General features: G+C 33.2%; 11 protein-coding genes across 11 annotated transcripts, besides 4 other annotated features; 4 read left to right on the forward strand and 7 right to left on the reverse strand.

The window, feature by feature from the left end:
• Positions 1 to 18: 18 nt before the first annotated feature.
• On the forward strand, positions 19 to 1647 carry CMU_041100 (uncharacterized protein; the record flags this gene model as incomplete). Its single annotated transcript, XM_002139353.1, has 1 exon — positions 19 to 1647. One exon carries the CDS (start codon positions 19 to 21, stop codon positions 1645 to 1647), a length of 1629 nt encoding a protein of 542 aa, XP_002139389.1.
• Positions 1648 to 1680: 33 nt separating this feature from the next.
• On the reverse strand, positions 1681 to 3297 carry CMU_041110 (uncharacterized protein; the record flags this gene model as incomplete). The annotated part of the gene is made up of 1 exon (XM_002139354.1): positions 1681 to 3297. One exon carries the CDS (start codon positions 3295 to 3297, stop codon positions 1681 to 1683), a length of 1617 nt encoding a protein of 538 aa, XP_002139390.1.
• Positions 3298 to 3386: 89 nt separating this feature from the next.
• Positions 3387 to 3407: a sequence feature (AT_rich).
• A 152-nt stretch (positions 3408 to 3559) lies between these two features.
• Positions 3560 to 8495, forward strand: CMU_041120 (C2 domain-containing protein; the record flags this gene model as incomplete). Its single annotated transcript, XM_002139355.1, has 5 exons — positions 3560 to 3686; positions 3753 to 4622; positions 4673 to 8220; positions 8278 to 8367; positions 8430 to 8495. The coding sequence occupies 5 exons, from the start codon at positions 3560 to 3562 to the stop codon at positions 8493 to 8495; spliced, it is 4701 nt and encodes a 1566-aa protein (XP_002139391.1).
• Positions 7535 to 7559: a sequence feature (AT_rich).
• Positions 7923 to 7945: a sequence feature (AT_rich).
• Positions 8496 to 8606: 111 nt separating the features above from the next.
• On the forward strand, positions 8607 to 11469 carry CMU_041130 (uncharacterized protein; the record flags this gene model as incomplete). The annotated part of the gene is made up of 5 exons (XM_002139356.1): positions 8607 to 9096; positions 9150 to 10789; positions 10850 to 10988; positions 11052 to 11294; positions 11351 to 11469. The coding sequence occupies 5 exons, from the start codon at positions 8607 to 8609 to the stop codon at positions 11467 to 11469; spliced, it is 2631 nt and encodes an 876-aa protein (XP_002139392.1).
• Positions 11470 to 11726: 257 nt separating this feature from the next.
• On the reverse strand, positions 11727 to 13502 carry CMU_041140 (NADP-dependent malic enzyme, putative; the record flags this gene model as incomplete). Its single annotated transcript, XM_002139357.1, has 1 exon — positions 11727 to 13502. The coding sequence occupies one exon, from the start codon at positions 13500 to 13502 to the stop codon at positions 11727 to 11729; it is 1776 nt and encodes a 591-aa protein (XP_002139393.1).
• A 387-nt stretch (positions 13503 to 13889) lies between these two features.
• CMU_041150 (uncharacterized protein) lies at positions 13890 to 14628 on the reverse strand (the record flags this gene model as incomplete). Its single annotated transcript, XM_002139358.1, has 3 exons — positions 13890 to 14039; positions 14108 to 14408; positions 14570 to 14628. 3 exons carry the CDS (start codon positions 14626 to 14628, stop codon positions 13890 to 13892), a joined length of 510 nt encoding a protein of 169 aa, XP_002139394.1.
• Positions 14044 to 14065: a sequence feature (AT_rich).
• A 440-nt stretch (positions 14629 to 15068) lies between the features above and the next one.
• On the reverse strand, positions 15069 to 15602 carry CMU_041160 (uncharacterized protein; the record flags this gene model as incomplete). Its single annotated transcript, XM_002139359.1, has 2 exons — positions 15069 to 15342; positions 15406 to 15602. 2 exons carry the CDS (start codon positions 15600 to 15602, stop codon positions 15069 to 15071), a joined length of 471 nt encoding a protein of 156 aa, XP_002139395.1.
• Positions 15603 to 15720: 118 nt separating this feature from the next.
• Positions 15721 to 17912, forward strand: CMU_041170 (uncharacterized protein). The gene has a single exon (XM_002139360.1). It carries the CDS (start codon positions 16039 to 16041, stop codon positions 17368 to 17370), a length of 1332 nt encoding a protein of 443 aa, XP_002139396.1. The 5' UTR covers positions 15721 to 16038; the 3' UTR covers positions 17371 to 17912.
• Positions 17431 to 23637, reverse strand: CMU_041180 (DNA-directed RNA polymerase I largest subunit, putative; the record flags this gene model as incomplete). The annotated part of the gene is made up of 3 exons (XM_002139361.1): positions 17431 to 18398; positions 18461 to 18701; positions 18901 to 23637. The coding sequence occupies 3 exons, from the start codon at positions 23635 to 23637 to the stop codon at positions 17431 to 17433; spliced, it is 5946 nt and encodes a 1981-aa protein (XP_002139397.1).
• Positions 23638 to 23839: 202 nt separating this feature from the next.
• Positions 23840 to 25598, reverse strand: CMU_041190 (glycosyl transferase; the record flags this gene model as incomplete). Its single annotated transcript, XM_002139362.1, has 2 exons — positions 23840 to 23896; positions 23958 to 25598. The coding sequence occupies 2 exons, from the start codon at positions 25596 to 25598 to the stop codon at positions 23840 to 23842; spliced, it is 1698 nt and encodes a 565-aa protein (XP_002139398.1).
• Positions 25599 to 25890: 292 nt separating this feature from the next.
• On the reverse strand, positions 25891 to 27261 carry CMU_041200 (choline/ethanolamine kinase family protein; the record flags this gene model as incomplete). The annotated part of the gene is made up of 1 exon (XM_002139363.1): positions 25891 to 27261. Exon 1 carries the CDS (start codon positions 27235 to 27237, stop codon positions 25891 to 25893), a length of 1347 nt encoding a protein of 448 aa, XP_002139399.1. The 5' UTR covers positions 27238 to 27261.
• Positions 27262 to 27350: the final 89 nt, after the last annotated feature.

Genomic DNA, 27350 nt, shown 5'->3' on the forward strand with positions numbered 1-27350 from the left:
ACAACGAAACCCAAAGATATGTATAAGAAATTTGACTTTAGACCTGAAGTATTGCAAACTAATGGTAACAAAGTACCAAATAGAGGAGTTCCACGACAATATTCCAATCGTGGTCTACAATATCGGATAGAACGTAGATTTGGGCGTAGTATAAGGAACCGCAGCTCAAAGGTATGGCCAAAATTTGGGAAATTTGATTTAGAATCACTTGAAAATACTAATTATTGGATTAGTGAAGGGGAATATATATATAAATTTCAAGTCGTTAGGGGGTTTTGTCCATGCGAACACTATGACCTTGAGAGTTTATATTCTGCATTACAAAGACACAACTACTTTTGTTGGTATGCGGATAAAGAAAAACAAATACTAGTTTTTAACTTGACTCCCTACTTAGATAAATTAGAAATAACATGGAAACTACAAGGACGAAGTGGTCGTGTGCTATTTCCAGCAGGTATATATGAGTCTTCCCAATGCGGATATAATGAGATCACAACAGGAGATACCAAACCAAATAGGATATTCTGTGGTGTAAATGAACTAGTAAATACTTTAAATAAATGTACTACATTTGGAACTATTAGTGACATTCCCATTATTTCTTCAAATATTAAATATAAGCAAAGCGAAGTGAGAGATACAGTATTTCATGACTCACATCTACCTAGATACAAAGATCCGTATAACCTACACAAAAACTCATTTTCAATTGGGATTGACGAATTATGTGATGATATAGATCAATCGAAGCAAATGGAAAGTAGGAATATTAATACTTCCTGCAGTAGGAACTTTTCTGAAAAAGAAAGTGACTACAGTGAACATGAAGAGAATTTATATCCTGACCAAGATTATTGGAAGAGTTTAGAAAATCCTATTTTTGTATTTGCAAATGGTGTTGTGATTACTTGGTCAAATGAGCAATCAATATTCAGCGGTGGTATGCATCTTCCAATTCCTCCCAATACTGACGAACGACTTGACGACATATTAGCCTTCTTATTGATATATGCACAAGGTATATTTACTAAAAACTCAGTTAAGAAATACCAAAGCACATCTATGCTATATATTTGTAATTATCCAAACAGAAACCCTACTCATCCACCTAGCAGCTGTGTAATTTCAGATATTATTAAGCTTAAGACACGAAGTGCATATGAAAAATTAGCAGTTTCACTAGCAATAGCTCAAAGTATCAGACTTTCAATTTTTGAAAATTGCATTGATGATTGTGTAGTTAATATTAGACATCTACCACTCAAACTTGCCCAAGTTGGAGCATCTACTATTATCGAGGAAGAACTGAAGGTAGAAGCTCCTACAATTAGGAAGAGATTTTCAGAACTGTATTCATATCAAATTGCTGTAAATCTAGTAGAAGACTTTCTTGATATTCCTGACATATTTTGGCATAATTGTCGTTTTCACAATGTCTGGAAATACTTGCATGATTATCTTGAAATTCCTGCAAGACTAGAAGTTTTAAACCGCCGAATTGTGTGTATGCAGGAACTACTACGAGTTATTACTGAAGAACGTCAAACAGCACAAGCAAATCGTATTACATGGATAGTAATAACTCTTTTAGCTTTACACTGTATTGCATTTGCATTACGCCACCTATTTTTGCATCGTGATTAATTATAGAACTAAGACTTTAATACAATTTATTCTTTATAATATTTGTTCACTCTCAAAATAATCTATGTCTTGAATCACCTTAATAACTGACTTGTATAATTTAGCTCCTAAGATATCCCAAGCAGTTTTGTCAACTATAGTACCATCAGATACTTTGGGGTTTTCATTAAACAAACATTTATTTGAGTTAAATAGCATCTGAAATTCCCTATTTTTCGGATTGTTGCTTACAACTCCCATTGCTCTTCTATAATGATGTAAACTAGCCGTTATTCTACAAGAATGAATACAAGAATTATTTCGAATATCTACAATGGGCATCTGAATCATGGAGTAATTTGATAACATCTTCTCTGGTTCATGAATTCCCATATACATAATAGTTTCTGGTCGGACAACTATTTTCCTGCGACTTTTTTTGTTTTTCTGTGTTCCAGCAAATGCTAATCTGCAGGTTTTTTGTAGAGACTTTAAATTAAAAGAAAAAATTTTACCAAGAGGTAAATGTAACTCTTTTGTTATAACTTTAAATGAAGGATATATTTTTACCCCTCTAGGATCATCTGGCCATTCCAAGAAATGCAGATACATTGGTACCCAAATGGCACCAACAAATTTTTTTCTTTCTAATATCATATCAAATAGACTTGGAAGTCCTATACCTGGAACTGTTGGTAGTAAGTATTCATCAGTATCAATAAATAACACATACTTACTCTTCCTAGTATGCCTAAGTAAGCAATCCTGTATCATTGAAATTTGTGCATAATCCCATACCTCTTTATAAGGGATTAAAGGAAGAGTATATGGAACTACTTCAATAAAACCAGCAATATTTGAATAATACTGTATAATTTTTGATACAGCACTTCCAAGAGGTAAATAATTATTGTACATCGTAATTCTATTTATACCGAGCAGCCTGTATACCTCAAAAAACTCTATTAATAGTGTAATATCATCAAACTCTTTACTCTCAGAGCCATTATAAATAGTTTTTGTAGGTTCACCCCACCAAGGTCTAATACATATACTAGCCTCAAATAAAAATAAATCTTTCATCTCCAAGCTATGTACTACCAATATCAATTCACTAGTCTTAAATGAATTACTTGATAATGAGCTACCCATTCGTATCTTCACATGGGTGATACTTTTCAATATCTTATTAGAAGTATTATACTTTAACTCAGGTTTACACCATATCGTTGAAGATGCAAATAGCTTGTTGTGGTGCTCTTTGTGAATAACGATATGTGGTATACCACCAATATACTTTTTTTCTGAAAAAAGATCACACTTTATAATTTGTGCAATTTCCAGACTACTCTCATAATGTATCAAAGAATTGATGCGAACTCCATATGATTCTTCCTCAGGAAAACCTCTTAAATCTAAATATGCCGAATATACATATATTATATAAGGATTATCTTCGGATGATATCATCTTCCAGTCATCAGTAGTAGTTTCATCTATTTGTTTTGTACTATAATATTTGTCAAAAATTTGTGTGTTTCCCTCTTCAAATATAGATATGTTACTTTTTTTGAGGAAAATTACATTTCTAGTACGTAAATTGTGATCTAATAAATGGAAAAACTGAAAAAGGAGTACAACTCCCCACATTTTGATACTCAAATGATGCATTCTGACAAATTTGAAGCACAATATTTAAATAAGCAAAGGTACTTTTTATAAATACTACTAATATCCAAAATTATCATTTTCACTGAAAGTTTATTATAATTAAATATTAACAATGCAAAGGTGCATGAAAACACTATAGTCAACTAAGAGTGGCGGTTATAAGGCGCTATGGCACGTGGCTGCTGTTCGCATGCTATTCCTGTTGTATTGTTTTAAAGTGATGAAATAGTCCAATCTATTGCATAAGCTTTTTTTAGATATCATGGTATCTAGAAAAAATATTGACGAAAGGAATAACTCTTTTGTAAATAATTCGGTATTTGAGGAGGGAGAAGTTTGGCATATAAGCCACTCTCAAGAATATAAACAAAATGATGAAGAAATTATAGGTGAGCTGCTATATATTAACTTATTACAAATATAATCAATATAACACTTGTAGTTTTTAATTCTAGATGATGGTAGATATGAGGTTTCATTATTTGATATTGAAGGTCATCACAAATCTAAGGGATCACAACACTCGAAGTTTGGCCAAGATATTGAACTAGAAGTTCAGCAGGACAAGGAAAGTGATGAAGCTACTGAAGATGATGAAGAGTTATCTGATGAAAAAATAAATTTGAACTTATATAGGCAAAGTGTAATTGAAGATTACAGCAGTTTAAGGCAACGCGCAAATATTAATTTAGATCCAATGAAAGTTTTGAGAGTTTGGGAAACAGCCTTCTTTATACATTCAAACGAAAATCTTGAATTAATTCCACAGAACTTTTTCTATGTAATTGAATTCAGTCATATTAATCCAGAAAGAAATACTATTGGTTCACTGAAACGTGTTAAAGTATATACAGCTGCAAATTCATTAGCATCAGGTCAAATGAAACAGTTAAATGTTCCCATTGTAATATGGCCAAAAAAAATATTATATATTTCCTACTCTGACTTAGAGATGTATCAAATAACTATACAAATGTGGACAATAAGTAGATTTACATTTAATCAACTTTATGCGTCCGTTACCTTAACACTAAAGGAAGTACTGGATAATGAACCTGAAACTTCATTACTCTTTAAAAAGTATCTACCTAAACCACTAGGTAAGGATAGTAATCCAAGGAAAGATCTTCCACAAAAAAGTTTTGAAGTTCATAGGACAAGAATTACATTGCAGTTACAAGAAGTATTTGATTATGATATTTCCCTCTCTAATTGGAGTTTTTTGTCAAATGGGAAATTACCATTAGAAATAAAGCGAGCACCGAAGTTACTACGTTTTAGAGTCCCATTATCTAATAATATATCACGAAATAAAATTAAAAAAGGTAAGTAATCATTTTTACTTATAAAATGAACATAAATTACTCTATTACAGGCATATTTACAACACCAATAACAGTGGCCGGATATTGGGATAGTCCTTGCAGATTCGTATTCACTGGGACAAACATGCAGTTACAGAACTCATATATAATTGTAGAGGTAGTTGCATATTTAAGATTTGGACCTACAACCATTGGATCAGCAATAATATCTTTGAAATCAGTAGAAAGTTATCCTCTTGCACGTGTAACAGTTAAGCGAGTAACAGTTGATATATATAAAATAATAGTAGGAGAACTTATCGGAAATATCTTCTGCAATGTTAGAAGTACTGGTCATCCTTTGGAGAATATTAGAAATAGACCTACACAAATAGCTGCAGGTGCGGCACTAATTTCTCAGCTTAATTTAAAAGAGCAATTTTTAGTCGTAAGACTATTTAAGTGTGATAACCTTCCTATAGCAGATAATATAACAGGTACATCAGATCCCATTGTCAAGGTAAGATGGGATGGTATGACTAATGTTTCATCAGTGCGTGAAAAAACAAGAAGACCAGTATATAACCAAAATTTATATTTTCCCGTTAGAATTTTAGATAAAAGAGAATTGTTAGTTCCATCATTTAGAAGGAAGTGCTTACCAGTAGATATATTAAGCAAGGGTCCAATAATACTTGAAGTGTGGAATAGGGATGATGCATCTTCCATGTTTCTGGGTTCTTCTCAAATAGACTTGAATAAGTTATATACAATAGGACGCGAAAATACTAGGTGTTTAGCAGAAGGTTTAATAGATATAAATACTTCGAGGAGGTCTGATGGAAGACCTAATTTTGAAGGTGAAAAAGATCAAGATACAGAAAATGAATTATATAATAATTCATCATACACACTGCCTTTTAAGACTCTAGTTGTGAATACTAAGTTGCCTTTACAAGTGGATATTACTACACAAAAATATTTAACTCCTACAATACATTTTGAATTTTTCTTCATTCCCCCAATGCCCCCCGATGTAATAATTCCTCCTCCCCCTCCAACTAAGGCTATAAGCAACATATGGAAACAACTAGCGAATAGATGGAATCGTGATTTTCACAGATGGAAAAATATATATAAACAATGGTTTTCTTCTGCGCCTAAGAATAGAAATTTTAATGTTGTAGAACCTCATCCAACAACAAATGAAGTAGTACCATTATGTGCATTCATATCACCTATTGCAGTACCCACACAAATAGCTAATGAAGGCAGTTTGCTACATTGGATCAGTAATTTTCTATATATAACAACTCCACAACAGCTGAAATCACCTGGGAGGTCACCTAAATGGCATTCACCAAATTTATTTCTTGTTTCCAAGAAGGGGGGAATTGGTGATCATGCTTTATTACTTTGCAGTTGTCTATTAGGGATGGGATACGATGCTTATGTATGCAGGGGTACTATTGAAAACGGGACTATAGAACACGTATGGGTCATGTCACGTCATAAAAATGGTCATGTACAGTTCTGGGAAGTTACAACTAAACAACGATATGTCTTGCCTAGAAGATACGGAATGCAAAATTTTAATCCTATATACAATCCTCTTAATGAAAAACCTGAAGTAATTCCTTCAATAAACAATGATGATAACGATGTTGAAGAACCTGATGATCTTGAGAGAGTGAAACTATTCGAAAAAGAGAGAGAATACTATAATGGTATATACTTGCAACAGTGGTTTGAATTGCTAAAACAAACTGGAGAGATTAAATATTCCGAAGATCATAGTGAGGAAAATACAGGAATTAATGTTTGGGGCGATTTTTTTGTTCCAGATATATCTATAAATCCAGAGATAATTGATAGTTTAAATCCGATAGAAAAGAATAATACTGATATTGGAGAAAGAAGATCAGATAAGGTTAAATTTGACTATACTAGTTTGAAGTCTGTAAGGAAAGTTATGTCTAAATATATTGAAAATATACCTATTGTTCCTATGGAATGTTATTTGACTCCTGAATTAATTTCATATGTCCCATACAGTAGTATTGAGATCATTTTTAACCATAGACAAGTATGGGGTAACCTTGGTAATCACCATCCAGCTCTAATATCATATGATTTGAATAATGGTTATAGGTGGAGAGCTTTTTGTGGTTCTAAACCAGACACAATATTTTCAAATTTGATCATTGAACCTCCTCTTCAGGGTAGAGCAATCCAGAAATTAGAAGAACGCATTAATGAGGTACTAGAAGAAAGCATCTCATTAAATAGATCACGTCTGGGTTTAGACACACTATACGACCGAAGCGATGAAATTAAGAGTCGAATTGACACGTACCTAACGTTACTTGAATTTAAGCTAAATATTGATTTACTTTATGATCCTGGGCCACCATGTGGTCATACTGCCTGGTCAGCCATGGAAATAGATGAAGGTGATGAAGTCTACAAAGAGACAAACCAAACTAGTGCACCTAAAAAGAAGAATAGTGAAGAAGATATCGTTTCATTTCAAATTCATTCTAATGACTACTCTCAAAGTATAAATCAAGATCCACAAATGAAATATATAAATACAAGTTTTTATGGCTCTCAGAAATCAGAAATTAGCACTGAGTCTGCTTCACTTCCAAAATTTTATACAAGTATTGTAATTAGTACTAGTAATAAGAATCAGAGCAAACAAAAAGAAAATATTAATATGAGGAATTTTGCAACAGATTTTCCTTCACTTGATTATGACTCAAATCCTCAAATTCCAAACCCTTACAAAGTAGATGATTCAGTAAAAGCAATAAAAAACACAAACTCTCAAAGTGTACCTCCATCAGATTCAATGCAGGATAGTGAACACTCTACTTTAAATAACCCAGAATTTACTGAAGCTTATGAGCATCCATCATTGAATGAAACAGAAAATATTTTTAATAATAAATTTAACCAAACCTCAGACAATCTAGGACAGTTAGATTTAATAAATCTTCCTCCTATTAATGATGAAATTGTACCAAAAATAATTGACACTACAGATTCCAATTTTGATAATCTAAAATTTACAATGGGCAAAATTCAACGAAATCCCATAGAAAAAAGAAGCAGCTCAGTACTTAGATCAGAGTCTGATAATACATATGATAATATCAATACTCTGTATTGGAATACTGTTACAGAAGATGTGAAGTTAGAAGAAGCAAAGAACAAGTCGGATTTACCCAGTGAAGGTGTAAATTTAGCTGCTTTAGGGATGAAAAGTAAGATCACCGAGTGGAAAACCTTTAAAAATACTTGTGAAGCTTCTGTGCCTAATATAATTAAAAAAAATAAAACTCAAATTGGTGAAGATGAAAACATAGAACCTCCACCTTGGAGAAAGTTATCAAGACCTCTGAAATATGAAGTTGATCAAAGAGCTAGATGGAACTGGTACTATAGAATGGAACAACTTTACTATGATTGGCAAGCATGTGACTTCCCTGCTTTACCAAAAAGCACATTTACAGGATTCCCAGTCCACTTTTCTACGGCCGATCCCAACGATATCCGCCCCTTTATTGTGGGAGCGCGTCGATTTAAAAAATTCATAGAATTACCTCAAGATGAGGTAAGTCACATAGTGAATTTCGATACTAACAAACATATCTAAATTTCCTCTTTATAGGCACACTTTTTTGTTCATACCAAGATCTTCCCTTTGGTAGGCGGAGTAATGTCGACATGGATATTTTTAGGTGTTCATTTGCCATGGGTTGTATGTTTATCTGAATTCAATTCATTTGTGTCAACTTTATATCATATTTTGCCTTTTTTTAGACAATGAATGAAATAGAAAGTAGAATGAAGAGAACGAAAAAAAAGAATTACTTTAAACTAATATAGTAACATTCTGGAACTACTACAAGAACTAGAAAGCATGAAGCGCGGTGCCAGTATCACATCTAAGAAATTATTCAATAGTAAACTTATTTACTCACACTCAAACACTTATGTATGAAGATCATTACTTCAGTTAAGATATTTGTGTTGGTTCTGAGCTTCTTAATATTTTATGTAGCTTTTTCTAGCAATAATATTAGGATATCTGAAAATGGCGTGAATAGAACTATAGCTGACAGAAAATTTAAAGATACTAAAAAATCTTATTTGTTCGGTGATTTAAACTTATATGATGAGACAAATTCCACACCACGAATTTTTAAGAGCGAATACTTACACAAAATAGCAAAGCAGTGGCTTATGAAAGTTGGAGTACCAAAGGAGATTCCTCCATCTGCTTGGTGTGATAGTGATGGCATTGTTATTTCTATCCCAATCTCATCAATATTGAAGAAAAAGTTGATCAATGAGATCTCAGCACTTGGTATTGATTTGCATATTATTGATGAAACAACAATACTTAATGCAAACCTTACCATAAGTGATGAAACTAAGGGTAGTTGTAGTAAAGCTTTTATTGTTGAAGAGTTTTATGAAATCAGTGGTAAGTGAGATACTAATCTGACAAGTATTTGACTAGTATTGATTGTTTTTCAGGAAATAAAAAAGTTGATGCAATATTTATTAAAAGTGAGAAATCTTGCGAGGATTATTCGTTTTCTACACATAACTACAAATATTCTGTGTATTCAGTTGATCCACTCGACAAAAAGATTTGGTCAAGAAGTATCGATAGTAGTAACAAGGAGAGTGATAAAATTGGCCTTGCAAGTATGAGGTTGCCATCAAAATTCACTGTAATCGCAGTATGCTCATGCTGTTTCAAGGGAAAGGAGTGTTATCCAAATGTTAGATGGTCTAATGTAGTTCGTGCAGGAATCATAAAATCAAATGAAATACCAAATCGTGAAAATGGTAAAGAATTTCAAAAAGCTAAAGAACTACCAATATATGGAATGTTAATATCATCCATATTTACTGCAGGTGAATATAATGAAGTTAATGTTCCTAATAACGAAGAAGATCTTATATTTGATAATCATATTGATAGACGCTATACTGAAAATTGTTATCCTAACATCTACCTGTGGCCATCTTACTGTGAGTACATATATATAAAAAATCAACAGGATCAAGATAAACATTTATCAAGGGTACCAATAGTAGTTTATGGCTGTCCATCTAGTAAAGATATAAGTTTTACTATCTTGTTGAATATTCCATATCATCTCATCTTTTCAATATCTAAGAAAAAGTTAATTCAAGAAATAGATGGAGATGTTTCAGATTATCAGATATCTCTCAAGTGTGCTATGCAAACCTTCGCCGAACCTCAAAGTCTCAGTAAAAATTGTAGTAGTGTTCTAAGCTTTGAACAACCAAATCTTCTTCAAGGAAATTCCAAATATCTGCCATTAAATAGTTGGAGAGATATTAATACTAAAACTCTAACCAATCAATTTAAAGAAGATTTCAATATAGAAAAAATTCAGTTGGAAGATACTGAAGTTAGTAAAAATGATTATTCTAACAAAAGGTGGTCCTCTGAAATATGGAACTCCAATGTTAAGATGAGGAGATTAGCACAACCTAATCCACATGGAATGAAATCTCATATAACTGGAAAAACTGTAATGAAAACTCCAACTGTTGGTACTAATCAGCGAGGTGACAAAGCATATCTACTCTTCAACAAAAATATGAATTCACATATGCAATCTGTTGATAGAGTAGCTAGTGAGCAACTAACAGAGCAATACTACAGAAGTATGCCACAACTTCCAGTAGTGCATGCCATCTTCCAAAATTTACTTTGGCGTGACTGGCTCATTAGATATGCACCCCTTGTTGGTTCTGATGGGAACTTTATAAGAGTTGGCCGAAATTATGCTTTTGCATTTATTGGAGATTCGTATATTGAACAAGCTGTAACATATGGAATGTCATATAACACTGCTATTTTTTCCTTCTTATCAGCAAAAGCTTTAACTGATCTAGGAAGGTTCTTTACATTTGGTTATACTCAAGGACTATATGGAGTTCGTATAGATCGATCCAATACACTAAATGCTTGGGGAATTGATTTGCAGTCACGATACTTAATATCATCAACTCTAGCAACTTTTGGATTAAGAGAATATGCTCAACATATAACATTAAGAGATATTAGTCTATCGGCTAGGCATAACTTTTCTCCCTTACTACCCATTATATCTGGTCAACAATTCAGTACAGAGGTAAGTAGATAATCTACATATTTTAGAATATAACTTTATAGGAATTCTTACTTAAAATAGGCCATTGCTTCATATAAAACATTGTTTATTGATGTTGCTACAAATGTTAAGCAGCGATCTTATGGAGTTGCAATTGGACTAAGGGGATATCAGTTTACAGTTGTAAGAAGCTTTACTACTCGAACTACAGACTTGCTAGGTAAATTCTATAAATTCCCAAGTTTGATTTTCATCAACAAATGAATTTGTCTAATTATCTTAGGAAATTGGGGAAACGGTTGGCAACTTTTGCTTAGTTCAACTTTTCCAACAGATAATGATCCATCTGTTATTGCCCGTGCAGGTGCTGGAAGATTAGGAAGATCGTTTGTTTTAGCTGGAGCTGGAGTTGGAAGTGACCTGATCCCTGTAGTATCGTTTCAAACACAACTAGATGACGTAGGAGTTATTATTGAGTTCAGTCCTGGTATAAAAGATAGGATATTTGCCTTTGGAATTGAAGTTAGTAAGTTTTCTGCCTGAAAAGAAAAGTAATAAAGTGTAACATTAAATTTAAAATAGATCACTTTGCATACTTCTGGGAATCCATATTTACTCCTAAATCTATCCCTGTCCCTCTAGTTTTGGGAATAGAACCTGAAGATTTAAGTAAGGTTGTATTTGGTCAATATGCTAAGTAACTTCAGATTTCACAAATTGATTAAATATAAGGTGATGCGATTCAAACTTTTTGGAAGATCCTTACTTTGAAAATTCTACTTAATTCAAAGAAGTTATGAGTACATGTATCCAGTTCCAATAGTAGAGCATAACTTTTAAAGAGAATTGATTAACTATTAAAAATACTAGTTTTCAATAGTAATTTAGATAAAGTTTCATCATATCTAGGTAAAATAGAGCTATGAAACTTGAAGTACCAAGGAACCTTTAAAAATAGTTAAGCACCAATAGCACATTGAGTATTTTGATCAGCACACAAATCTTTATACTCAGTATCAACATAAGGAACATCACAGGGTACCCACAACGACATCTTTATATGATCAACTAGCTCGTCGTAATTTACAGGTAGCCGTTGCTCATAATCTGAAGTAATAATACCTAACCGCCTTGCAGTGGTTATTACATCAGCTGCTATTGTTGTAGATAAATCAAGCCCAAACTGTGCAGTTAAAAGAGGAAAAAGGGCCTCATCATTACAAGAATTACTGGCTGCAGTGGCAATAGTAGTAGCAACAGCAATAAAACATTCATCTGGAATATATGAAAGTTGTCCAATATATGCACCTAAGCCAATACCAGGGAAAGCAAACATGTTATTACATTGAGCAGGTCTCCAAATACTACCATCTTGTCTTGTAACATGCTCCATAGGACTTCCACTTGCATAAATAACTCGACCATCTGTCCAGTTATATGCATCTGATGCTAAACACTCTGCTTTTGAAGTCGGATTGCTTAGTGCAAATATTATTGGACGTTCTACATATGAACTCATACACCTGACAACTTCTTCGTTAAATACTCCTGCTTGTCCAGATGCTCCTAATAGAATTGTTGGTCTAACAAAATTCACTATCTCAACTAGAGATTTCATTTCCTTCTCAATATCAGTACGAACAAATGGAATTTTGTATTTATCAAGTGTACTTACATCACGGTGACAAGTTATCAATCCCTTTGAGTCAACAAGCCAAAATCGTGCTAATGCATCTTTTCTAGTAACTCCATTAGATATCATTAACTTAATAATCAAATTAGTGATCCCAATAGAAGCAGAACCAGCACCACATAATAGTATCCTTTGATCTTCCAGTTTACCTTTTGTGATATTTAGAGCACTTAAAATTCCAGCAAGTGTGATACTTGCAGTACCTTGGATATCATCATTAAAACATCTATACATATTCCCATATTTTTCTAATAAGTCAATCGCACGAGTTGTAGTCACATCTTCCCATTGTAAAACAACTTTTGGCCATTTTGAAAAAATGGCTGATACTAATTCATCCATTATTAGAAAGTACTCTTCATCCTTGAGTCTATTTTCATGCAGACCAATATAGTTCGGACTTTCTAAAATTCTATTACTGTTAGAACCAATGTCAAGTACAATTGGTAGCGTTTTATTAGGATTGATACCTCCAAGAGATACATAAAGCGATAATTTGCCCATAGGTATAGGCATTCCATTGATTCCAAGATCACCTAGTCCAAGAATCCTCCCTCCATCTGTCAGAACAATAACTTGAACATCATCCTGAGGCCAATGATCCAAATACTCTGCTATTTTTCCCCTGTGATATGACGATATGTACAATCCTGTTCCCAACCAATTTCTTGAAAGAGGAAGTTTAGAAAACTGTATACATGCTTCACCTACAGTTGGAGTATAGACAATAGGAACTAACTCACGGAAGTGAGTAGATAAGAGTGCATAGTATAGAAGCAGTGAAGAAGTCTTTATATTCTCCAAAAAAGTATACTTATCTAGTGGTCTTTCAATTGACATTACCTCCAACCATAATCTATCAACCTGCTGCTCCAAAGTCTCAACAGTTGGAGGCAAAAGACATTCTAACTTGAGCATACGTCTCTCTTTATTTGAAAATGACAAACCCTTATTAAGAGAAGGATCTCTTAAGATATCTACTCCACGTTTATGTGATGGAACTTTAATAGGAGATATTGCCATTTTCATCCCATCCACCATAGTTGCACTACAAATACCTGCTAACTTTATAGTACTAAAGATTAATTTAGATTGATAAAACTTTATATTGCCTGTAAAGCAAAAAAACTAAAACTAATGTCCCTCACGTTTCAGTTTGCGTGCAGATATATTAGGGCGCCTTTGAGAATTAGCTTTTTCCATGACAAGAGCAGTTCCAAAAAAAAGTATGCTATACCTTAAAGTAAGATGCTGCATTTATAAAGTGTTGCGCTATGATTCATAATTTGTGCTTGATGGAGCAAAATTATAAAAAAACTGCGGACACCTTGTAATATCTTGACAGCAAGTTGGATATATTATACAAAACTCCTTTAATTTATCATTAAATGTCTTATCAAAATATTTATCCTGCCTGTAATAATACACTCATTGGATCAAAATACTTATTACTTTACTACTAACAATCAAATTACACCTCACATACCTCATTTGAATCTTTTCATTCATAATATCAGTTACCTCACCGAAACTTTGACCGAATTTCTCATCTATCTTATTAGAAATTTGTGTCCCTACCTACAATATTAAATAATTAATATATTCAATAACATTATCAAGTCTTCAAGGTAAAATCCATCACCTACCACTGCCATATCATCAAAGGGCTCTTTAATTGGTTTATAATATGCTCGTTGCCTTCTCATACGCTCTTCAAGAACTCGATCCCTCTGCTCTATCGATGCCTTTCTAATTACATTATTCACTTCTTCACGCTCTTTTCTTGCTTCATACCACTGATCATAAATTTCAAATGGTAAATTTCTTGTCCTTTTGGCATATTCATTATAACTATTAGTAGAATCAATAGCTTTTCTGTATTTTGGAATAGGTGTAGTTGTTTTAGTCAAATGTAGTTTCCATAATTTATCAATATCTTCCCATATACTTTAGTCAAGAAGTTAAAAGTATATTAGTAAAAGAAAGAAGAAAAACTTACTAGTAGGGTTTTATGGGAATTGTCAGAGGGTTATGGTGTTTAGTTTCATTACTCTGTAGTGAAGATTTTTAGTTCTTATTCTAGTAAAGATCAAGGTAAAAAAAATTACCTGTTCAGAATATTCTCTTGCTGTTGCTGATAATAATATATAAGAATCGTAAAGCTCATTTGCTGTAGAAACAACCTTCTAAATATCCCACAAAAAGTATTGATAATATATAATATGAGATTATACTATTACTTACTGGTGCCGTTATATTCAAACTGTCCAAATAATCATCGATTTTTTTGTGATCTTCCTTATGAGTAGCGTGTATTTCCTATAATTTTTATTTTTTTAAGTTTTAGTCAATTTTAACAAGAACTATCGATCTTACTCTCAGTAAATTATCAAAGCTATTAATTCTTGAGCAGTTACTTTGAATGCATTCAGATCTATTCCCGAAGTCCTGCAAGATTTCCAAAGATATACACTTATTCTATGAGTGGTAGAAGTTCACTTTACCTCAGGAAATGTATTTCTAATGAGTTCTCTATCTTGTTCTATTACTGAAGATATGTTTTTTCCAAAGTAAATTGTATTTCTCGTCTATAAAAAGTTATTAATATTACATTTTTACTACAACAATTCTACTTACCAAATTTAGTACTCCTATTATCTTAGAGTCTGTTGCACTTTGGTTACTTTGAGGAAAAAACTTATGAAGAGAGTCTATGGTATCATAATCCTCTTCTCTAAGCTGATAGTAACTTTGTTTCTCTTGCATACTTTTTATGTATTCATCAGATAAATTCGTTACTAGCTGTGATATTGCTGAACTAGGATTTTCAATTAGTATATCATAATCTCCTGCATCTTCCCAAACTGGGATGTTACTTAAGCTATAATAGATTGTAAAGTAGCTAGTAATTTTGGATTATATTCTATTTCTACTATTTACTAACCTTCCATAGTTTTCAGAGTGGTTAAATACGTGAAGCTTTGTTTCCAGATCAATAGGTTTAACAACAGATGATTTTCTAATATTTGTCACCACATGATTTCTTATATCACAGTATATTAGCTTAAAATTAGCATATATAGCCAGTAGTTGTAGGGTATAATATGAGTAAATCAAAAGAATAATTCTATAGAGTACCATTTTTAATGTTAATTAATTTAAAAACCTAAGTAAAAGCTCGTGCATGAGTGTGAGGGTTTAAATGGAAGTGTTATATAGAAAGAGGCACTATTTTGTAATAAAGCATCTTAATAATTGAATTTCATATGTAACATTTTTACCTATAACTATATTTACCAGAAAATAATATATATGATTAGGGGATGTAGAACGAATTAATTCTATCTTATAGACCTGTAAATAGGTAAAAAAAATAGGCTAAATAACCTGAAATTACGGAGATACCCAATGAAGATTGGCTACAATACTATTTGCTTTAAAATAGGTCATTTAATACTGGTATATTGTTTTCAAAGCAAGGAATGAGAAAGTAATTTTCAGGCAATACCGCCTTAAATGTTCCGCAGGCCGTAAGGATAAGCAGATTTACTTGGGAAGGTAACACCACTTAAAATTAATGGAAGAACATAACAATATTATTTGCCAAGAATCACCACAGGAACACCTAGATCTACAGAATGATGATGAGTTTTATTTCTGGAGAAGGAACTGCCCCTACTTATATGACTCAATGCTTTCTTACACACTAGAATGGCCCACACTCACATTAGATTGGCTACCAAATTCTTATAAATCTGCTGATGGCACATACTCTGTGCATAAAATTATATTTGGTACCCATACAAATGGTGAGGATCAGAATCATTTGATAGTTGCAGAGGTCCACTTGGCAGACTCTTTTGAAGCCGAAGATCTAATGTGCCATGAAAGCTTTGCTGAGTATCGCTATAATAATGATACTAATATTAGTTCATCAATTCAATTTGAAATAAAGGCAAAGCTTAACCACCCTGGAGAAGTAAATAAAGCACTACACATGCACCAACATCCATTCATCATTGCTACAAAGACAGCTACAAAGAAGGGTGATACCCTATTATTTGACTACTCTAAACATGAATCATTTTCATCAGATGATCTTGTCCGTCCACAGCTCGTATTAACAGGCCATAATAATGAGGGTTATGCACTAAGCTGGAATTTCTCTAATGAAGGTTTTTTGATATCAGGTGGAAAGGATAGTCGCATATGCTTTTGGGATATTGCAAATTACACTGAAGGTGGAATAGGTTCATATTGTAATACAAAGAGTGGAATTTATAATTGTGAATATTATAGTAATGATAATACAGGTTGCACAGAGTCTATAAGGTCAATAGAAGCTCTTAATTCCTACGAATGGCACAAGGGTGAAATTAACGATGTGCAGTGGCATCCATCACACGCTTATGTATTTGCCTCTGTATCCGATGATAAATTCCTAGCCTTATGGGATATTAGGGAAAAGTCAATGAACCCATCACAATATTCTGAAAGTCCCAATTGCAATATTTTGAATTCCATATCGTTTAATTGTTTTATACCTACTGTATTTGCAACTTCTGATTCAGGTGGCAAAATTAATATATGGGATCTACGTGATTTATCACACCCTATTAAAAATATTAAGTATCACAGGCCCATTGCTAAGATAGAATGGTCTCCTTGGTGCCCCAATATTATTGCTTCAGCATGTGGGGACAATAGAGTAGTTTTATGGGATATATGCAAAGAATCAAACCAAAGTGACTCGACATCTTCAGAAATAATATTCAGTCATGCAGGCCATGGTGCTCCTATATCTGACTTTTCTTGGAACTATAGTAACCATGGAGATCCCTTATTAATTGCATCTGCATCTGAAGATAACACTATTCAATTCTGGCAAATCTCAGATATATTCCTTTGACTGAAGTCTTTTACAAGTGGTATATAGTAACAAAGTTATCACCCTAATATTATGAGAATACTAGTTAGAAACAAATCTGAATCTATGGTCATTCTCTTTACCATGTATTTCTTTAAAAACATTCGACTTGTTAGAATGATTAACTATCGTAAATATACGACTTAGTCCTGTACCAACTGAACATATCTTACCAACTGATATTGAACTTGCAGGACTTTTTAGTGAATCGATAGCACCCCTTGAACAAGCATCAGCTAAGAATTTTATACTAGTTTCAAATGACATTTGTAAAAAAGGAGATGTACTGTGAGCTACATTACCAACTCTACTAAATACGCGTATAGAGCCACTAAATGTCACTGTATCTCCAATTAATGACAAGTGTCTATAGTCAACATTGATACCATAAACTGCAAATACATTTGTTAATTCATTTATAAGACACTTTCTTGCAGCTTCAATGCCATAATATTTGTATACTGTTTGGATATCATTGGATCTTATATTATTGTGTAACACCAAATCAGGTGAAATATTATATATATAGCCAATATTAGTTCCTTGAACTGTCACCTCCAATGTATTACCTTCCGATTGTTGACATCTTGTAATTCGAGCATTTTTAAGATTCTCTACAGAGCGCAAGTGTGCTTTTGAGATGCAGTGTGATAATTCTGGCAATAAGTCAATACGATTAGGACAGGATTCAATAGGCCATCCAATAGTCACCTTTAGAGAATTTGTTAGTCTACTAAGCTTTATATCCCAAACATGTCTCAATAAAATGGGGCTTAAAATTTTAAGACGTATTGCATGGCTAGATAAATCCTCAGTGTCTGCAAAAGAAAAAGATATATCTTCACTTTTCGCCTCATTTACAATACTATCACCATCAACTTCTATTTCACTATTTTCGTTTATATTTGCAATTTTCTCTTCATCGGAATATTCATCATCTGTCCCAATACTCTTTAGCTCAGTCTCGGAGTCACTGCTTCCATCTGATTTTTCTCTCGATGTGCCAATATCTACATAATCTAGAGTAAAAGTAGGGTTAATAATTTTCAGAAAAGAATTTTCAAAGACTTACCATTTTCAATTTCCTTATTATCCTGGCTACTTTCTGCTATGTCTATATTATTACTCTCTTGTTCAATATTTGATAAGTTGTTTGATGAGCCTTTATATGTCTCAATATTTCTTCTCTCTTCCTTATAACTCCGACATCCATATATATACTTGTATGTAAACTCATCTACTTCGTCATGTAAATAACTAAACCTACTATTGGTTCTACACTTCAAGCATGATAGGATAAACATACTGTTTACCTAAAAACAAAAATTTATTAGGTTAAATAATAAAAGAGTCTTTCATCAGAATTTTATTAGATTTTAAATCAGAGTAATTAGTCTATATCTTCAGTATCAGTAAAAAGATGAAATATATTCAGAAGAACGAAAGTAATTTACTCATCATCTTACATAATTTCAACATGTGCTTCCAATTTATATGGTTATATATACTTACCTGTCTCAAAAATGGTCGTAAACACTTAGAAAAAATCTGATTAATTATATTTGATATTGAGTAACCAGGAACTACTTTACAAAATGAGTCTAAATCTTCAAATTGAATCGTTAGATCGTATCTCCAACAGTAAGAGGGTTTGCTGTTGTTGTACTGACCAACACAGTCATAAATTATTGAATTATCGATACCAATGGCTGCAATTATATCTGTGAGTGGAATACTTTTGAAACATGCCAAAACCTGATCTGCAGCATTAGCTGCTTGTAATTGATTCATAGAGCCCTTAACATTTAATGGTATAAATGAATATGGAGTTTTTGACTCTCCTCCTGTTTGTAACAACTCCCTAAGCCTTGGTATACCTAAGGTGACATTGGCTGCACCATGACCTGCTAAGTGAAAAGTGTTTAGTGTCATTTGAGTAGCAGGCTCCCCAATAGACTGGGCTGCAAGACATCCCACGGCTTCACCTGGAGCTACTTGTGTCTGTGAGTACTTCAGTCGGAGTAAGTACTCTATATTCTTTAATTCTTCAAGATTATGGGAAGAGTCACCATTTCTTCGTTTATTTTCATATTTCAGCCTTTCTACTTTGGTATTAATTGATTGATGATTATTGCAAAGATGTGATAATCGCTGCAAATTGTTTTCTGTAAGATTAGAAACAAATAGTTCTGAAACAGAACCACAATATTCAGCAGGTGGTAATACTGATGTTATGGGTGTATCACTCTCATCCAATTTTACTATTTCCCAACTGAAATATCTCCTTGAGTTCGATCTAGCCTTTTTTTCTTTTTTGCTTCTATTCATTACTGTAGCAAATTGTCCGTACTTATGTTCTATTTCAAGAACTTTTGAAAAAGAAAGTCTCACTACATCATTCCTTTTAGCTTCACAAGCATTCAAACTGCGTGACAAAAGTTCTATATTCCTAGCAAGGTCATCAACTCGCGCTATATAACTACACTTAGATACATCAATACCATCTTCACCATATATGAATTGTATCATGCTTCCATCATCACTCCTTACTGTACCATCATATTGAACAATCATACTCTCTAGACCTTTTAAAATACACCTTTGTAAATAACCTGACCTAGCCGTTTTAACAGCAGTGTCAACTAGACCTTCACGACCAGACATACAGTGAAAAAAAAATTCTTGAGCATGTAAACCATCCAAGTATCTATCAGTAATAAAACCTCCGGCTCTTGAACCAAAATCATATGGAGCAAATGCTGGCAGAGATTTCATACTGATCATTATTGGAACTCTTCTACCTTCAAGTTCTTGCTGTCCAAGCATTGCACAAATCATTTGATGATTAACACGTGAACCCTTTGCTCCTGTAATAACCATTGATGAAAATCCATTCTTAGGAAAGGGTAAGAATGTGGAAGAGCCATTTACTATCTCACCTACTTGAGAGCTAATATTTCCAATGCCCATTTTGCAGAATGTATCAATAATCTTCATTACTGATGAAGTATTTTGAGATAATAATTTTCCAACAACGAATTCAACTCTCCTTCTTGTTACTTCATTTGGATATACTAGAAAAAAATTCCTTCTATAACTCTTATTATTAGGGCATGTTGCATTCTCAAGTCTATTAACAAGCCAGCTTTGGTAGTAGTAAGGGATTTGATTATTTCCATCTTTCAAAGTGAGATTACAGGGTTTACTATAATTACTTTTTATTTTGGTAGATAAGCCAGTTGGGTGAGAATTAAAATTAAGAAGATTAAATAAATTGGTATACTTTGTGAGCTCTCTAATCATAATTTTGTTATCTACATCAGTGTTAGATTTGTAATATTCTGAAAGCTTGTCAATAATTATTCTTAAAGTCTGTGCTTGACTTTTAGGAGATTCAACAAATTTCGTGTAAGAAGTGTCACTAAAGTCGCAAATATCCTTTAATTTATCAGTGAATTTGCATTCTATACTTGGGAGGGAATATTCCATAGAGGAGATCTCGTAGTCATTATTAATTCTCTGTAATACCAAGTTAGAGAAGGCTTCTTGTAAAAATACAGAAGCATTTGTACATTTATTAATGATATCTTTACGTCTTTTTTCTGCTTCTAATGTTAATAACATATCTCCAATACTGCACGTAAATCCTCTAATTTGTAAAAAAGCTTGGGATAAGTAGAAAAAAGATGATAAAAGCCTTCCACCAATAACTGGTCCAAATAAATCAGTACAAAGATGTACTAAACAATATGTATTGGTTCCAAACTGGTTTTTGTCAATAACTCCTTGTAAAAGCTCACTATTCCTTATAATAACAGTTGACTCTTCAGAGTCACCATCATTGATCCCATTCCATGAATCTCCCGGAGTACGTGATTTCGAAATCAGGTTAATACCTGCATATATCTTACGATCTGAACTTGAAGTTTTGTTTATAAATGTCTTCAACATTGAAGTTACAACCTGTTTACCTGTCCAAAGAGGAATTGGTTTAAATATGGCAGGAGGTTCTAATATCACTCCATCTAAATTTGTTGAGCTAGTAAATTCCCTCCTATTGTTTTTGTGAGATTGAAACCTAAGTATTGTCTCATCAATAGTTACTGTACCAGAAGCTGTATTTAACTGAGAAGAAGTATTATTTTTACCGAATATAACATGCCCATTGGCAGAATACATTATTGGTAAACTAGAAAGAGCAGAAGACTTTACATCAAGTATAAAGGAAAGTGAGGTGTAGAGTAGGTGATAATATTCTTCACGATTTAAAAATGTTGATTTGCTCGTTAAAAATGCACCACCAATGCATGAATCTTGTATTAAACCGCGTAAAGGTTCTCCACTTTTTGGTACAGAGTACTGTTGTGATGCATCCATTATATACTTAGCTTCTGAACGGGAGGATAGTGATTGTGGAAGATGTAGATTCATTTCATCACCATCGAAATCCGCATTATATGTGCCACAGTTTACGTAATTAAGTCTCATTATATTATCTTTAGGTAGAATTCGAACGAAATGTGCCATAATACTTGGTCTATGAAGAGTTGGTTGACGGTTCATTAGGACAACATCTCCATCTATTACTTGCCGAAATACTATTGGGTAATTGTTTTGGATTAATGGATTCGGTGAGGTAAAAACTGAAGAAAGTAGTAATTTAGATTTAGATATTCTCTGTGATATGTTTAGTCTGGATAAGTCATACAGAGTGCCATCTAACTGTAATTTCGTTGCACCAGGATAATGATCTGTTCCATTTTCTACCAACTTGCACATAATAAGTACATTATGGGTACCAACATACTCAGGAATTGTTAAATTCCTTGCAAACATTAGAGGAATCCCAATTTCATTAGTTTCCAAGTAGGGATCAGGTCCAATAACAGTTCTAGCTGAGTAATTAACTCTTTTACCCATCATCTTTTGTCTAATTACACCTGTTTTTCGTTCGAGCCATTGTCTAATTCCTGGTGGGGTTGATGCTGGTTTAAAGCTTTTGTTTTTATCCAAATATGAGTTGACTCTCTCTTGTAAAGAAGATACATATGATAGCAATCCAGATTGACTTGAACTTCCACCTATATCATCTGTACTTTTATCTTTATTTTGTCTCTGTAAATCAATATAGAAGCGAAGTCGTTCATTAGCAACTAAAATATCCAGTAGTGCAGATGTTCGTGGGTGCAATAATGGGATATTCCTCCCTCCTAGAGCACCTAAAGGACGAAATTTATTTGCTGGAACTGGTATTACAAACATAAAAAACATCTCCCACGAAATTTCACGACTCATTGGAAATAAAAATTCTAATATTTTTTCATTATTTTCCCATAACTTCTTTAATATAGGGACAACTTGAAATGCCTGAAAATGTTGTGAAATTAAACTTTGTCCTTTTTTGGTATGTATCTTAGCTTGATCAGGTACTTCTGAAGAGAAGTCATCTTCAATCTTAATCTGACCTTCCTTTAAATTGTAATTTCCCCATGTACTACCTAAACCAATAGGTGATTTGCTACTCTCAGGCCATGATAAAGTTATTCCTATACTCAATTGTGATTCTTTTACTGTAGCTCTGAATGACTTTCCACAATTTGAACATGCTTTCTGCTTAATCGCCTTATCAAAAAACTCTGAGCGCAAGTTATTCCATAGTTCAAGGGTATACCCATCTGAAGAGATAAAAGTTCGAATGTCTATATCATCATTTGGAAGAATGTTAGCTCTCTCATCCACAGATAATATATTTGATGGTTGATTCAGTTGACTATTTGAATCACAAATTAGTTTGCTACAATTATCTGCATACTCCGTATGGGTAGTTGCTCTACCATCACTTAGAAAATGTTTATTATCAGTATATCTTGACTCTTTCAACAAAAATAGACGCTTAATATAATCTTTACATGTATCTTGACATATTCTCAAAGTACAGCAATGCCAACATATAGATTTAAGTAGGTTTACCAGCTGACGTATATACAAAGGATGATAGACTGGAAGTTCTAGTTCTATGTGACCAATATGACCGGGACATTCACTTCTTCCACCACAGGTAGTGCAAAAATCACGAATATCCAAAGGTCCCATAGAAGGATCGTGTAGACCACCACGTTTCGCATCTCCTGTTGATTCGAAAGTGATTGAGGAGACAATATGGCAAACCGATATCTTCTTTACTTCAGATGCTGATAGTAGCTCAAAAAATGCATTATGAATATCCGAGCATATGAAACCTGAACTCATTCCAGTAGTATCAAGTCACATATCACCGTTTTTTCTCTACAATTTATTGGCCTACCTAGTTTTAGTGGTGAATCAAGTACAGGATCCATTTTATCGCGCTTAAGTAATACCCTAGCGGTTAGGATGTATTGTACAAAGTAGAATAGCTTTTAAAAAAGAACTAAGAAAAGGGTAAGAAGAAAAAAAATTAAATGCACTAGACTTAAAAGGTAGGAACTACGCTAAGTAATAATCGAAGATCGTCAAAAAATAGATTCGTCTGTTACGACAATATTTGCAAGAGTAGTTTCACGGGATTGATACTGGGAGATATCACTTACATTGCATTCTTCAAACATCTGCTCATATTTTATAGCAGTTGCAGTCAAAGTAAATTTATGGGCAGTTTCAATAGCTCTTCTCCTCATTTCATCTAACTTTTCAGTATCATATCTGTATATTGAGCATGCAGTACTCATTGCATTAAGTAGTGAAGTTACTGAGCTATCTGAAACAACACTTTCCAGCTCAATTTCTCGATCAAGATGAATTCCAGTTCTCATATGTTCGACTGTCTCTTTGAATCCACCAGTAGGTGTGCAGACAGGTAAGCATCCAAATCTCATTGCTTCCATTTGAACCAAGCCACATGGTTCAAATCTAGAAGGCGCAACTAAAAAGTCAGCTGCTGCCAAGGCTAGATACTTCAAACCTCCTTTAACATAAGATGTTGCTTTAAACCTTTTTGGAAACAACATTTCTAACTCCTCTGCTTGTTGAATAAAACTTTGGATACCTGATCCCATCATTACAATATGTGCTGATTGCATATCCATATTTTTCTGAGTAGTTTTGTTATCTTCAAATTCTACTTCGGGAGTAGAAATCCCCGTACTTATTGTAGAATTCAGGCCATTAGCTCCTTTTACTCCGAATACTCTTCTAATAGCTTCGAAAAATACATCGCACCCTTTTTGTACATCAAATCTACCAATAAAAATAAATATAGGTACAGTGGGATTTGAAGTCATTCCAATTGCTGCTTGAAATGAAGACTTGCAAATGGTTTTTTTAAAATTTACATCATAAATATTATATGTAGGGATTTGTGCGGCTTTACAGAGTTTCAAGTTCATTGGAGAGATAATATCTTTGAGACCATTAAGAATTCCAACACATCCCTTGGAACGTAGATCTTCATCTAATTCAATGCCTCTAGATGGACATTGAACAATTTCTTCTGCAAATGCCTTGGAGACCGTTAGAACTTTATCAGCGAAATATATTCCACCTTTCAACCAATTAATAATATCAGTTTTTGGTGATTTAGACCCTACTTTGAGAGACTGGTAACAAATATATGCCTTGAATATATCTTCATCTATTCCATACATCTTCTGCTGCGATTCATAGGGAAATCTTCCTTGAAAAACAATATTATGTATGCAAAGAAATATACAGGTTTTAAGGCATCTACTTTTTTTTCTTTCTTGAGCAATCAATGCTGGTAGTAGTGCAGTATGCCAGTCATTGCATACTATTGCACACTCTTCACCATAAGGATATCCATTTAATGGTAACTTCAAGATTGCAATAAGTGCAGCATGTGAGAATACAACAAATCTAATCTGATTGTCAGGCCAATCAATGCCAGTCTGTGGACCATAATATTTCATTTGTGTTAGTCCCTTTATACGTTCTAAGAAAAGTGGATGATCGACAAAGACATAGTCAACGTTATTTCTAAATGTGTGGAAATATCTTGTAGTTATAATCCTGTTATCAATTTCAAAATCAAAATGTACACTTGTATCCCAAGCATCTGAATACTGATCCCATCTAGGTGAGATGCACATTACACGATGACCCATTTTACCTAATGCAGCTGGAATTCCACCCAAAACCTCACCTAAGCCACCAGTATGTGACCATGGAGAAACTTCCGATGCAACAAACACTATTTGAAATCTCTTGCAAGTCATATTGGAATATATATTACAAATGAATAGGCGAAATTAAATAATACAATAGAGTGAACTACTGATTACTTTATTATAATAAAACCGCAACAAAAGAGAAATTAAACGAGTTATGGATACTTAATATTCGAGACCTGAAATTAAACATCAAAAGCTAGGGGCGGGGTTCTAGTATTTCCAATAGATCTAAAAAAATTAAGAGTAATTTTAATTAATGAGACACTAGGAAGACTACTTAAATAATGATCACATATCTAAAGGAATGACTTTAATTCATATTCACAATCCTTCACTTTTATATTAACTTGACTATTTTATTAATAGCATGCTGGAATTCAGTACCATATATTGAAGAGAGTCTCTTTAATGCATATGTTCCATAATCAAAGTCACCTGATACAACTTCTGATTTACAAATTCCCCATAAACCCCAGAATATATTGGAGACCAGCATATACAATTGAACTGTTGATACCATACAGTCAACCATCTGATCTGTTATTTCAATCCCTGTTCCTATGTGAAGGCATATATTTTCCGTATCGCGATCGTTATTTTGAACGTTTAACTTCTTAACTAGATTCTCAGTATATATTATCGAATCTGGTGGTAGAAGTAGGTATCTTAAATAGTTATAAACAAATTCTCGCTGCTCACTTTCTGTTGGAAGGTATTTCCAATCACAAAGAAAACCTGCCCACTCACAGAAATAATTTGCAATATCAAATGCACACTCAGCTGTTCCTGCGAATTCGTAATCAATAAATTTAAGATTGCCTTCATCTGTAGAAATAATATTCCCTGGTAGTAGGTCGCAGTGACAAATAACTATAGGGCTACAGCAAATAGAGCCAATATCTCTTTGTAAAAAAAGGTGGATATTTTTTAAAATACCACGCAGCTCCTTGAAGTTAATGTTTAAACAAGGGTGATTATCGCTACTTTTCACAATGATTTCTGCCCTATCTATCCATACACTCATAGTTGGCCATAATATAGATATTGGAGAGTCAGTCTTATCTTCAATTTCACCAAATTGTCTGCGAATTTGTTCACTTATTGCTTCATGTATAGGAATTGAGTGTAGTTTTGCCAGGTTCTCAGATACTTTTAGATAAATCGATTTCTGTCTAATTTGTTCTACAGAAAGAGAATGACCATGAATATACTCTTCTATTTGTCCACCAGAAAAATAAGACATTACTTGCTTGCTCATTTCAAAATCTGAAAGAAGTTTCTGTATTAATTGGTCTCTCTTTTCATCAACAAATAGATGTCTTTCTTTACTGTAAAATCTAACAGAGTAGATTTTATCCAATTTACCTATATTTTTTTGCCTTGTTACATTACAAAATGAGTTCTTTTTAGCCCACACTTTCACCAATTTGTTTGATAGTCCACCTGTGATCATTTCTGTCTCTAAACAAGAATTACTTGAACAGCATGAACAAAATTCTGTTTCCAATAATTTCCAACATATATCTTTTGCATTATTCAGCCAAAAGTTAGACTCAATTGTAGCTCCTTCATATTTGTTTAGATTTTCAGTACCTAGAAAGAAATATTGGATAGTATTGCGAAAAATTAGAAATAAGACTATACTTTCAACATTACCTGTTAAACTTAAATTATTAACAGTCATTCAAAACTTGTCCATAAAGTGTTAGATGGTTTTTCTCTTCGAAGTGACTTCTTTCTTTCATTAAACAAACAGAAGGCCAGCTTTTTTAGTGAAGTTGAGTGTTTGGCGCTAAC

The sequence above is a fragment of the Cryptosporidium muris genome, genomic scaffold, assembly GCF_000006515.1.
Source record: "Cryptosporidium muris RN66 scf_1106632373453 genomic scaffold, whole genome shotgun sequence".
Classification (NCBI taxonomy): Eukaryota; Apicomplexa; class Conoidasida; order Eucoccidiorida; family Cryptosporidiidae; genus Cryptosporidium; species Cryptosporidium muris.

Coding starts and splice junctions, on each gene's coding strand:
- CMU_041170 (XM_002139360.1), top strand. CDS start 16,039: ATGGAAGAACATAACAATATTATTTGCCAAGAATCACCACAGGAACAC.